Raw genomic sequence first — 14,305 nt, 5'->3', positions numbered from 1 at the left:
AAAACGTCTTATTTTAAGTATTTATAATGGTATTTCAAAATTGAATAAAATTAAATCAAATTATTATAACATCAAAATTATATCACAAATTTTTAAAATAAAATAAATTCATTTAAAATATGTTCATAAAATTATTTTTAAGTATGTGCATAAAGCGTATACTAAAGATCATTAATTTGAGCCATTTAATCGTTTATAAATATTAATTTTTATTACATTGAATCAACGACTTTTGTGAACTTAAAAAATTTTGATCAACAACGGTAAATTCTTCAAGTGAACTTTACTTTGTATATATATAGATATAAAAAAAATTAATATCAAAAGTATAAAAATTAATTTTAATTATCAGAATTATATATTAAATTTCATTGGTATGAGAAATTTAATTCCTCATTAAATGAAATTTTAAATCTGTGCAACGCGTGGGTTTGTCTAAATTATATTTTTTTATATTTGTTTTCAATTTTTTAATATATTTTTTATAAATGAAATTGTCAATTATTAATTTAAAATTAATAAAATGATTAATTTAATTTTTAATTTAACACATTTTTCTTAAATAATATGATGCAATACCTTTATGAAATGTATAAATTAAAAAAATGTAAATATAACAATTTGTATGAATATATACTTATTGAAATTTGAAAGTTTATTCTTTTTATTTTGGATATTATGTTTACTCATACTTGGATTTGTGATTTATGATTAATAATTTTTAAATATATTTATTTTAAAAATTCAATTTTAATTATTTAAATTCTTAAAAAGAAGTCAAGCAAACTCTCAAAACATATCAAGAAAGGTTGGTCATGACTCATGAGTAAAGAATATAAAATGAATTATTAATAAAAAACTATAAATAAAATATTCAAAAAAATAGCATATCAAGAAATATAAGTTGGAGAGACAAAATTGTATTTTTGTGCTTCAATTTTTTTATTCCTTAACAAAAGATGATTTGCTGAACTTCATACTCTCATGACATCTTCTGTCTATTATGGTTTCAATGGTTCATGTGAAAGTTAGCATTATACCCCTATAAATCATAATGTGAATAAACATTCACACAACGTGAGACAATACAAAGATAACAAAATGAGAAAAAAAAAAAAAAAAAAACTAACCACTGATACTAAAATTGTCAAACATATTCATTACTGAAATGATTAAAACGACAAATCAAATAATTCTGAAATAATACATGTATAACAATGAAAAATGAACATACAGAGGTGTTTGAGGGTAAAAACCTTTGTGTACATTGAAATAAAAATCAAATGACAAAGATTTCAAATGTTATTAAATTTGACAACATAGTAAAGAAAAACGAACTATAAGCAATAAACATGGGATGAAATGAATGTACCACTGTTAGAGAAGAAGATTTGAGAGTGAGACAGATAAAAATTCTTACTCGTGCGACATAAACATACCATCAACTCTCTATATGTGTTACTTTTTTATAACCGAAAATTAAAGAAAATAGTTGTTTTGTATTCCTTGCTAGGTATTAGCAATGAAAGAAAGTAAAGGAAAAAAACATAACATCTTATTAAAAATTGTTGTAACACCATAAACGTATTTCTTTTTTCACCATATCCTACTATTTAATTTTTTACATTTATTTATAATGATGATTTAACTGTTATAAATTTTTATTACTTACAAATTTAATTTGTGGATAAATATATTTATTACAAATTTGATTAGAGTCAAATTATTGACCATCTAAATTCAATTCCTTTTTAAGTGTATTAATAAATTATCTTCTTGTGTACCAAAATAAATGTATTTTTAATTACACTATTAAAAAAAACATTTAACAAACATTTAACATCAGTTTTAAACTGATGTTAAAAGTCAAGAACTCTCAACATCAATCTTAAAATCCATGTGAAAAAGCACATTTTTATATCAGGGTTATGATTTTTTTTAAAATTTAGTCACATATTTATAAAATTATTATTTTTAATTAATATCATTTTTCATGAGATAAATGTATAAGTATATTAAAACTGCTCATGTAAAAAATATTATTATTTTTAATTATAAAATTAATATGTTATTTTCTTTTATTGATTAAAATCATTAATTACAAAGGTTCAATATTAATAGACATATTTTTAAAAATAATTTAACGCAACCTGTTTTTTTAATTCCTGTTTTTTTAATTCTTTTTTTTCATTCAATGACTCATCAATTTTTTTAAGAAATTATTTCTAATAATGTCCCCACCTACTTCCTTTTATGTATAACTATTAATAAAGACAATTATCTTCTTTGATGTATATATTTTGTTGGACTTTTTTTATCCTTAAATCACTTCTTAAATTTTAAAATTTTCTTTTAACTTACATTAATCTCACACTACTTTTATATTATTAATTTTTTTATTCTGTCATTTTTTATTAATTATATTTAACTTCTATTTTTACTTATTATTTAAAAAAATTAGAAAACACCCTAGTATATATAAAGATAAAGATTTAAAGAAAATTACTTCATGGTACGAAGAATTCACACGAAAGTACGAAAACGTAAATTAATGACTGATCCATGATTTGCGTCAGTTTTGTGTTTTTACTTTTTTTTTTCTTTTGATAATCTTTAACCAATAAAAAGAAATTACTTGTATTTCGTACTCATTCGTGTATATTGATTTCGTACTGTATAGCAGTAGTCAAATTTAAATAGCACATAATAAAGTTTAAATAAATGGTCTCACGCATTATTATCAAAATCACAATTTAACTCCTAAAATTGTACAAATTTACGATTTTATATTGTTTCTACAAATTAAATCATGAGTAGAATCACAAATTGAGTAAAATCGGTAGTAAACTTGATAAAATCGGAATAAATTTGGTAGAATCAGAATAAACTTAGTAGAATCGGATAAAACTGAGTGAAATTATGAACTTCAGTTTTTTATGTTATTTATAAATTCATACAAAGAGGAAAAGTTGCTTGCATCAAAAGAAGATAAATGATTTAATTTATGTGATGTACAATTTAAAGCTGAAAAGTAGACAAATAACGAGATCTATTACTCCATCTTATATTTGAAGATATGAAATCTAATGATGAGTGGATAACAAAAGAGGGATATGATATTTTTGATGAAGATAATGTCCAAGTTGAGCCAATCTCTTGATGAAAATGGTAGTGGAAGCAATATTGATTTGGTTGGAGGAAGTTTAACTGATTTGACTTTGAATGCATTTGATATTGATAATTTGGTTTTGAATCACAATGTTGAAGATCACATTTTGAGGAAGAGCTTGAAAGATGATGGAAATGAAGATGATGGTAGTGGTTGTGGTATTGAAGATGATTTAATTAGAGGATTGATGACTATTTGAACTATTTTTATATTTTTAAATGTTTTTTATTTTAAGAATTGATGTTTTGTATTGTATGAATTTATGTTTAATTGTGTGACCTGTTAATTTATTAAATTATTGTTAAAGTTTGTTATTTTGATTTATTTTAGAGTTGAAATATTTAATTATAATTTTATATATAGGAATGTTAATATATTTTTATATTGAGTAAACTCTTACGGGTTAGGGACTTTCACGAATTTATAAGTCAGAATAAATGACACATTTTATGTTCCTTATTTTTTTTTAAATAGCAGGAAGATTGAAATAAAAAAAGACAAGTAGACAATCCAGATCTTTGTGAGTACGTTACTTTCCAAACGGAGACTACGGTGCGAAAGGAAAACTACTTTCGCATCATATGCACGTTTGGGTAAAAAAGAATGCATCTCGTCCATTTGATTTTAAAATTAAAAAATAAAACGGTGGAGATTGGTTAAGCTACGATGGAATGATTTACACCGGATCAGATAAAAAAATATGAGATTTTTTTCTCTCTCTCCTCCAAGCCTCTAAGCTTCCGTCTTTTGTCCCCTTCAACCACCCCTCTTTCTTCGACACCATCTACGATGTCCCCTCCCCCCTCCCTCCTCCCTTCCCCCCTTTACCCGTGGTCCAACTCTCCCACGTGCTGCAACGCGGCTTGTACCTGGTACACACACCTAAACGCCTTGTCATCTACCCCCTTGTGAGTCCTAACCACATGCACCAGCTTGTATTTGGCTCTTGCTCTGTCAGAACTTTTGTTAGAGAGAAGAATCGCGACCCCACCAACGCGGAAAAGGCAATTGGGTATGAGCATGGCCTTGTTGTTCCCGAAGTACCAATTCTAGGCTATGTTCTTGGTACTAACGACGACGGCGTAGGTGTTGGGGTGAACCTGAAGCATGTCTTTTGCGAGGTCAATGGCGATGACGCCGACGCTGCAGCCCATGCCGCCAAGGTTGAAGCTTTTGGCATTACCGCAGAGCTTGTACTTGTTGACGATCATGGAGGAGAGAGAAGGGGTGGGGTTGAAGAGGTTGCAGTTGACGACAAGGATGCCAATGTCTTTGGGGTTGACAAGGGAGAAGCTCGGATGAGAGAGATGGTGTCGAAGAAGGAGGGGTGGTCGGAGACCAAAGGAAAAAGCTTGGACGAGAGAGAAGCTCGGAAGAGAGAGAAAAAAAAATCTCATATTTTTTTTATCTAATCTGGTGTAAACCATTCCATCGTAACTTAACTGATTTCCACCGTTTGATTTTTTAATTTTAAAATCAAATGAAAGATATGCATTCTTTTTTTTTTTTTTACCCAAACTTACGTGCGGTGTGAAAGTAGTTTCCCATCGTAGTCTTCGTCTTCTACTTTCCATTGCATACCCAAATTTGGTAAGTTGTTAATCCTTGAACACATTTAGCATTTCCCTACTTGTTTTATATTCAAACTTAAAATAAACAATATATAGGAAACACACTCATCAATCATCACCCATATGGCATATTGCTTTCCAAAAAAGATAATGCCCTTGCCCTAATATCTCAAATCCTTCCTTGTTCCGCTACCACATTTATTTGTTTGTTTGAAAATTTTCAGCTTAGTGTATCCATCCCCGCTATAATAAACTTTGCATTAGTATTTTTTTTTTTTTTTGCAAAGCATTAATATTTTTATTTTAGTGATTTTAAATAACAAAATATCAGTAAGCAAAAACTTTTTCATTTTCTTGTCAGGGATCTCATTTTGTTTAGAACATTTTCAATGATTTTGATATAAGTAACTTAATTTTTGTCATCTCAATCTTTAACAACTCTTTACTTTTCTCTCCAATTGATATTCTTATTAATAAGTTATTTAAGTAATTCAAAATCACATGTGACATATTTGAAATAATATTTTTTTGTTAAACAATTCTAATTATAGACAGTGTCGCATTTAAAAACTTGAACTTATACGGTGCTTGCACCTTTTATGCTAAATTTAAATAGCACATAAATTTAAAAAACTGGTCTCATCAAGTCAGAAAACATGGCACGTTTTATGTTCCTTGATTTTTTTTATTCAAAGACTGACCTAGACAACCCGGATCTTTATATGAGTACGTTACTGTTCATTGCATACCCAAATTTAGTAAGATGTTAATCCTTTAACACATTTTCCTACTTGCTTTATATCCAAACTTGAAATAAACAATATATATAGTAAACACACTCATCAATCATCATCCATATGGCTTATTCCTTTGCAAAAAAGATAATGCCCTTGCCTAATTCTAAAATCCTTTCCTTTTTCCGCTGCAACATTTATTTATTTATCATTAAACAATCCCATTCTTGAACCCTCCCATAATAACAAGGACAAACCGCAGATAACTTTAATTAAAATTTCATCTTAAAGATTAGCACAACAAAAATTCTTAAAATAAAATTATTTTAATTTACTCCTATATTGTAAATTACAATATAATAAATAATTTGGAAAGTGGGGTGTCTCCTCATTTTCTCAATACATTTTCAATATTATCCCTGTTTAAATTTTACATATGCATTTCATACGATAATCTCAAACTGCTTCATTTGTCTTTTTCTTATACTTATATTTTTATATCATTTATCTCTCAATTTATCCTCTTTTACCTTTATTTTTAAATTGAATTTTGTTCATCAAATTAAAAAAAAAAACTTATATCATAGCTTAAACTATCCATTATAAATCTAACAAAAAAATTATTCATTATAAATCTAAAATTTAATTTATATAATAATTTTTTTATTAATTATATAAAATAATGACTTATCATTAAAAATATACACATACTAAAATGTTAATTAAAAATAAATAATTGTAAAAATATTTATAATACTCCATTTATTTCTTTTCTTAATCTGAATGATTAATGATCAACATAAAGTCACACATCAACTTATGTCTCATGAGTCATGACCTTCCAGGTTCACTAAACGGCAACCCCTATCCCTTAAACGACCCCACGCACCCTTCCCCTTAATAACCTTATCCAACCACTGTCTCAATCAACCCCATCCACGTGCCGCGCTTGTGCGAACCCACCCTTCCCTCACGCACACATGCTAAAATCACACTTCCACACGTCACGAACCCATGATTTGACCCGAATAAAAATGGATATGCCAAGCATCTATAACCACTACAGTACCCTCATTCGGATCCTACCCGGCATATCCCCAATTTAACCTCGTCAAACTCTCAAACGAGTTAAATCACACACAACATTAAGATCAAAACCACAGCATTAATTATTAAACCTAAAACTGTTTCCGTCGAATATTCTCGAGAAAATTCCAGCAATTCCTTTATCTTTATAAGCAACTTACACACACACACACACACATCTCAAACCTAAACCCAAATCCAAACCATTTCAGAATATAGCAATTGATAATTAATTGATCCGAATTGTTGCGGAAATCTCAAACCTAAATCCAAACCATCTCAGAATATTGCAATTGATAATTAACAGATCCAAATGGTGGTTTTAGCGAGAAAGAAACGAGTCACTGATCCGTTCGACGACGAAGCCAAAGCACGTCTCGTCGGCGGCGGCGACCACCGGCAATTGAGCTACGTCAGCAGCGGGAGCGAACATTCCGGCAACGGCGACGGACACTCGCCGTGTCTCTCCGAGCTCGTGCATGATTTCCTCGAGGACAATGGCGACTCGGAGAACAACAACTCAGCGGGGAACGAGTTCGACTCGGAGCGAGTCGACTCCGTCACAGACTGCATTGACTCAGTGGAGGAGCTTCTCATGTTAAACGCATCCAACGTTTCAGACTCTTATAAGAGCTTGCTTCTCGAGCATGCTTCGGAGGCATCAGAGAAGTTCGAGTTTTTGAAAGAAGGAAACGTTTCGTCGCATCGCCGAAACGCGATGTCGTTTCTGCGCGAGAAGGGGCACAATGCGGCGATTTGCAAAACGCGGTGGGACTCTTCCGGTGGAGTAACTGCAGGTAACTATGAATTCATCGACGTGGTGCAATCTGGGCCGGCTACGTGGCACAAAAGGTACTTCGTGGACCTTGATTTCGTGGCCCAGTTCGAGATCGCACGGCCCACAAGCGAGTACTTAGAGTTTCTTAATTATGTGCCGCGAATATTCGTTGGGACGGAGGAGGAGCTAAAACGCACCGTGCGGGTGTTGTGCGGAGTTGCGAGGCGTTGTTTTGGGAAGAGAGGGTTAAGTCTGCCTCCATGGAGGAAGAACCGGTACATGCAGAACAAGTGGTTCGGTCCGTATCGGAGAACCGCGAACCCGGTTCACGGAAACCCGGTTCCAACGGTCGTGTCTGCGTTGAGTGGGGCCAAATGTAGGTTCGTGGGGTTCGACGACGCGTTTCGGAGGCCAGACATGGCGGTGTGGTTGTAACTACGAGATAATCGATGATAGTTTCAGCATTTATAATAATTTACGTATTTCTTTGATGAATTAAGTTAGATTTTTTCCGAACGTTGTTAATTTTTTTTTTAATTTTAGTTTAGGAGCTGAAAGATCGATTCTGTAAAAAAGAAATAATAATTTAAATTTTGATGAAAAATTGAATGAAAATTGGAGTTGATGGGATATATCATAGAATTGAATTTGCATGCGGCAAGTGAACATTGTTTAATAGTTATGTTTATTCTATGCGGCGAATAGGAGATTACAATATTACTTGGGGACTGAACCATACAGAGTGAAACGAAACTCTTGTATAATTGAAAAACGCACGTTTGATTCGATTAGAACAAACACAATCAATTAAAGCGATTTTGTGAAATAATTTATGCACAAAATATATGAAAAGGACAAATAACTAAGAATAAATATATTATATTCAATAAATTAAATTGAAGATAAATCTTACGATACAGATAATGTGGTCCCGGGTTTAGACAATGGAATACACCGAATAGTTTTTGGATATGACAGATGTTAGTTACCATACGGGTGGTTTCTTGCTAATAATGAAGGAACAGGTGGCTTGAAAATACAGGTTGTCGTACAAAACTACAAAGTTTGGGCTATATTCTATTGAATTATCGATCATGAAAGAACATAAAGTATTCTATTAAAGTTGGCTTTTTTTTGGTACGTATTATAGTTTATTGTAGCTAATAAATTAGAGATTTAATATTAGTATATAAGTTTTAAACTGACATTTTTAGAATAAAATAAATTAAATATACACTTAAAAATAGTTAGTAAAAATAAAAATAAAAAAGATAACCTTTCTTTCTCTCTTTCTTTTTCATTTTTTTATACTACCTTAGTTTTAAAAAATAATGTATTTTTAGAAATTAATTATCCCTCCAGTTTTGTACGACAACCTGTATTTTTACACTAAAACATATTTCTTATAAAAAACTAGAAGTAATATTAAATTTAGATTATAGAAAATTTGACTGTTTAATTACTTGCCTTACGTGAATTAATTAAGAGCAATTTATGATTATTGCGTTACCAAAAACGTTTGTTCACTTGACTTACACATCACAAATAAAACTATTAAAATAAGTTCAACTTGGTGGGATGACCCTATACTCTAATAAGCCTGATTCATATGGGTTCTTTAATTTGCTATCCAAATGAAACTGGACTAATTTGACTCAGCCTGTCAGGCCGAACAAACTAGAAAAATATAGATAGGAAAACTACACCAAATAGGTTTAGTACTTTTTCATGTAAAATACATATAGATGTAAAATACATATAAGTTGATATAGAAAAATTAAACAATTTTGCGTGGCTTAATAGGTTAGACGAGCCAAGTTGAGCTAGCAAATTAGTAACCCATATAAAAAATAAGTCAACTCTCAACCTATTCTCACGCTCTAGATCGTTTAGCAACTCTAATCACACAAGCAATTAAAAAGCATAGGAAAAATGATAAAAAATTAATAATTATAAAAATCATATAAATTAAAAACATCATATTAGTAAGTACTTGCCAATGATATTATTTATTAGTACATGCAAAATAAATAGTTTTCATACGGAGAAAATTGTAAATTTTTTAAAATAATCACAGTTGAAATCGACACTATTTATATGCATAAAGAAGTAGCTAATATTATATATATATATATATATATATATATATATATATATATATATATATAGAATGCTTGTATATTAAACTTTATTGAATTAAAAAATATATAATTATTTTAGATACTATATTGAAAATTAATTAATTTAAATAATTATTTTATTAATAAAAAAATTAGGTTATTGATATAAGAATTGTGAAGTTATTTAATAATTATAAAAGAAAGTGTGACAATTTCATATATTAATTAAAAGGATTAAAAGATTATTATTACAGTAAAGATAATTATTATAGTAATAATATAATATTGTATATTTAGTTTGGATTAGATATTTGTTATATTTGAATTTGTGATTATTGACATTGCGAATGATTTAAACTTTATCATATTTTATTTTAATATATCTTGAAATAAAATAAAATATTGGATAATGTTAATAATTAGATAAATCTATATATTAGAATAGAAAAAGATAAAGAAAGATTTGATTATTCAAATCTATCGAGAACATATCTCATATGACTCAATCTTAAATTATATACTTATAATTATATAAAAATAGAAAATTCTCTTCTAAAATTTTGTAGACAGTCTCTCTCGAAAAATAATAAAAAAGTATATCATATAAGATTGAAAAGAAAGAAGAAATAAAGAGAATCTTGTTGACCCCCGGAGAAGAGGAATTATAAGTAAAGAATGCATGAATTACTATGTGATTCAAGAGGAGAGTAAATCAATTTTTTTTTTCTAAACATCCATGGTATAGATTTTTGAAAACAAGTCTTTTTTGAGTTTACTAGTCATAAATTGATAAATTAATACATTGATCCTTGCATAAATTAATCCGTGTAAAATTTAGGTTCCATGCTATTCTTGTGCAAAATTATTTAAGTGTCTAATATAATCATACAAACATGTTGCTTTTACTATCCGTGGTTTTTAATTTTTTTTACAACAAGGGATCTTGCAATGTACAAATCTTCACTGCATATTGAATATTGAAATTTATTTGAAAACTAGTGCGTGTAACCGTGTGATACACGTAACGTCTCACATTTTAAACTAAAAATATTGATTAAAAACACTTTAATTTAATTTACTTTAGAAATGCATGTCATTTTTTTAAAAAAATTTATCGTTACGTAGAAATAATAAAACATCTTCCTATACTATTTTTTTTAAAAAAATAAACTGCGATAGTTGGAAAATGCTAAATAGTTGCATCAACTTAAAATTCACATGTCACATATATAATTGTCAAAGTTCACGCTCTACCAGTTTATCATTTAATAATCAAAATAGAATATAGGCACACATTTCAGTAATCAATTAGTAGAGAAATATCAGACTTTCAAAACAAACATTAGTTATCAGATCTCGCATTTATCTCAGCAATATAGAGTAAATAAAATAATAGTTTCAAGAAATAAATAATTCTAAGATAATTTATACAAAGACACAAATTCCAAAGTATAGTTATCTACTCTAAAAAATGTCTCTTTCACTCGATTTTTCACAGTTTCATTCCTGACTTATGTTTAGTGTTCTCGGTGTTCTGCGAATCAGATTTTCGCAAATCTTATATGCTACCCTACATTTTCAAACCTAGTAAACTCATTTTTTAGGTCAAAAACTTAATTATAACAGTCCATACTGTTGTAACTTTCAGTCCAAATTCGTGGCAGATTTTCATTTTACTAAAGGTCCTTAAACTTGTTTTATTTGTAACTTTTGCTAGGAAACTTTTATTTGGGTGAAATTTAAGGCTAACTCTATCTTTTAACATGAAAAGAAGTCAGTTTTGGCATAAAAACTCAATGAAAATTAATATCTTAGAACACAGATTCATGGCATAATAGCAAGCTAAAAAATTTCAAAGTAACAACATGTTCAAGGAAGTTCAACAACAAACACATGGTTCAAGAGTTGGAGAGACCCTACTCACCTCTCTAAGAACTCACGGAATTTTGAAGGAGAATGAAGAATATTCATGCTTTTCAAAATTTACCTTCACAAGTAAAACAAAATGGCAGTTCCAAGTTGTTAGAGAAACCAGAACAAGAGAATGACGAAGAATCAAGTCTAGGATGAAAAATAAAGCTCATTTACCTAAACTTGGAGACTCAAGGGATCAAGAATACAAAGAACCAGCAGGGAAGAAGAAGAAGAACAACAACTGAACTACCCTACCTCAAGCTTTAATTTCGTGCAAAAAAAAATGAAGGGATAAGACTACAAAAGATTTTTTTTCTTTCACAAAGGACAATAAGCTATGAAGTAGGCTCTCTTTTACAAGGCTTTATGACACTTTGAATGACCCCCTTGTTAGCAAATATGAAAGTTCTAAGGCATACCATTAATGGGCAATTTTGCTTTTTGCAAAACTACAAAAAATGGAAGGGATAGGATTTTTCAAAAATGGGTATTTTTGCTTTTTACCAAAACTAATAAATCTTATCTCAATTGCCTAGGTTATTGTACTAATATCCCTAGAAATATGTGTACCTAGAGTGATCTTCACACAAAGAACACTCTCACACAAAATTAAATTAAATTGTCGCTCAGTGCACGATGTAATTTCACTACAAATGGAACTTTTATTCAGGCAGTTGTTTCCAATTTATGCCAATTAAGTAAACAAAGTATCTACGATAAAAATAAATTAAACTAAGTCTAAACTTATACAATTAATATTATACAGGGTATAAATTAAATCACACAGTCATATAATTAAATTACATAGTGCAAAATTTCCACTATCTAGTCTTTAATAGTGAATTTTTTTACATGTTTAGAAAATAAATGTAGAAGAAAATTTTTAGGTGTTACAATGCATGGGTGACGTTCATATTGTTTTTTAATATAAATAAGTATTATTTATTTATAAAACTTTTTGAGGGATTAATTTGTTAAAATTATGAGAAGATTAATTGTAAAAGGTGATAATTGCTAAATATGAGCTGTTTTTTATAATAAAAATATAATGAAAATAACCTTAAAAATATTTATTTAGTATTTATTTTTTATTAATTGTTAAGAATTGATGTTTTTCTCATTCATGGCTTGCAGATATGAAAAAGAGGTATTAAAAGCCAAAAAGGTGTAGAAAATAACAAAAATATGAAAAGGCCTAGCCCAAGACGCACTTAGCACGTAGTACGTGCTCAACATGAGAGCATGCATTCTCACTAAGTGAGAAAAGGTGCGCTCAACGTGAAAACACACATTGGCGCTAAGCGAGAAAAGTTGTGCTAAGTACGAATACAGGCATCCGCACTAAGCGAGCAGCGCAAGTTTAGCGCAAGTACGCAGACCCATTATTTTCTATTCCCTTTTTTCATCCATTCTCCTCCATCAATTTTATACCCCTTTTCAAGTGTAAGACCCCTTATGGCTATGAGAAACTAAACTCTTAGTTAGGGCTTGGTAGGCCTAAAAAATCAAAAGATGTATTTATGCTTCATATTTATCAATGCAAACAGGTGTTTTCTTTCCTATTATCCTTTCTTACTTTAATTTCATGTATAATTCATTCTTGCATCATCTATAGGGATTAGGTGCTCGACAGAGGCTAATCCTTAATAGAAATGCAAGGAAGGTCTTACATGCATCAGTTTTAGAGATTAGTCGCTTGACAGAGGATAATTTTTAATAGAACTAAAAGGAAGGGGTATCTTAATAAAATTATTGTTATACATAGAGTGATTGTGTTATGCCTATGCATCAAAGCAAGCATCTAGAATTAAGACTTCATGTATTTTATCTAAGGAGTCTCTGAAAAGACATTTGGGAGATAGATAGGTAGAATATGCTTATCTCCGTGAGACATTAGAGGCAAGTATTCTAATAGATGTGGGTAGGGAAAATTTATCTAATTGGTAGAGAAAAATATAAAATAATACATCTTAGGTAAATAAGGCATGTTAGGTCCTAACATTCCCATCTCATTGAATTCCCAATTATTTCCTTTGTCTTTTATTAATAACTATTATTTTATATCTTGTTCTTTTAAACTCATCTTTTATACCTCAACTCATCTTCTATTTTTTATAAATTGGAAATTATCCAGCACAAGTACAAAAAAACGTCTCTATGAAAATCGACACTCGGACTTCTGAGTCTTTACTACTTGGATATTTTGGTACAGCTGCCAAATGGTCAACAAAAGGATTACTTTTTTAAGTAAATAATTTAAAATTTCATTTTTGAATAGAAATACAAAATATTGACATGGTTTAAGCAAGTAAGAGACAATCTTATTTATGATGTGATACCTAAGAGGGTCAACAATATGAGGGTCAAGCAGTAGAGGGGTAAGACCATTCCCTTAGTGAAGGTGGTGTGGAGTGCAAATGATGAGGGTGACACTATGTAGGAACTTGAGGATAAGATTAAGGAATCACTTCCACATCTTTTCCAAGGTTAGTTAATTTCAAGGACGAAATTCCTAAAAAGGTGGGATAGTTGTAACATCCCAATTTTCTTAGATTGGAAAGTTCTATGTAGAAATAGTTTGTGTTTGTTTGATATGTAGTGTGGTAGTATTATAAAAAGTGGAATCATTCATATAAGAGATAGAATCATCATTAGATAGCCAAGTGACCTAGATTTTGTGAATGTATACATGATTTTGATGATGTCAAAGAAGAATCAAACAAGACTGCTTCAAACGATAAGCATTGCTTCAAGATTAATACAAGATTGCTTCAACAAACAAAGCCTTGTTTCAAGATTTATTTAAGATCAAGTCTTGCCTCAAAACAAAGTGTTTCCAAGACATGCAAGGCTCTGGTAATTGATTACTAGAAGACAAGTTTGAAAAATAGCTATTAAAAAGGCTTTTGAATTTGAATTTTGAACCTGTAATC

At 29.6% G+C, this 14,305-nt stretch overlaps 1 protein-coding gene across 1 annotated transcript; it reads left to right on the top strand.

Annotated features, from left to right (window-relative positions):
• The first annotated feature begins 6,630 nt into the window (after nucleotides 1–6,630).
• Nucleotides 6,631–7,970, top strand: LOC114389076. The gene has a single exon (XM_028349665.1). The coding sequence runs from the start codon at nucleotides 6,874–6,876 to the stop codon at nucleotides 7,771–7,773; it is 900 nt and encodes a 299-aa protein (XP_028205466.1). The 5' UTR covers nucleotides 6,631–6,873; the 3' UTR covers nucleotides 7,774–7,970.
• Nucleotides 7,971–14,305: the final 6,335 nt, after the last annotated feature.

The sequence above is a fragment of the Glycine soja genome, chromosome 16 (genome assembly GCF_004193775.1).
Source record: "Glycine soja cultivar W05 chromosome 16, ASM419377v2, whole genome shotgun sequence".
NCBI lineage: Eukaryota > Viridiplantae > Streptophyta > Magnoliopsida > Fabales > Fabaceae > Glycine > Glycine soja.
This window is presented reverse-complemented; position numbering and strand designations above follow the sequence as displayed.

What these genes read in the sequence shown, in the direction of transcription:
- LOC114389076 (XM_028349665.1), top strand. Translation starts at nt 6,874, where the DNA reads ATGGTGGTTTTAGCGAGAAAGAAACGAGTCACTGATCCGTTCGACGAC.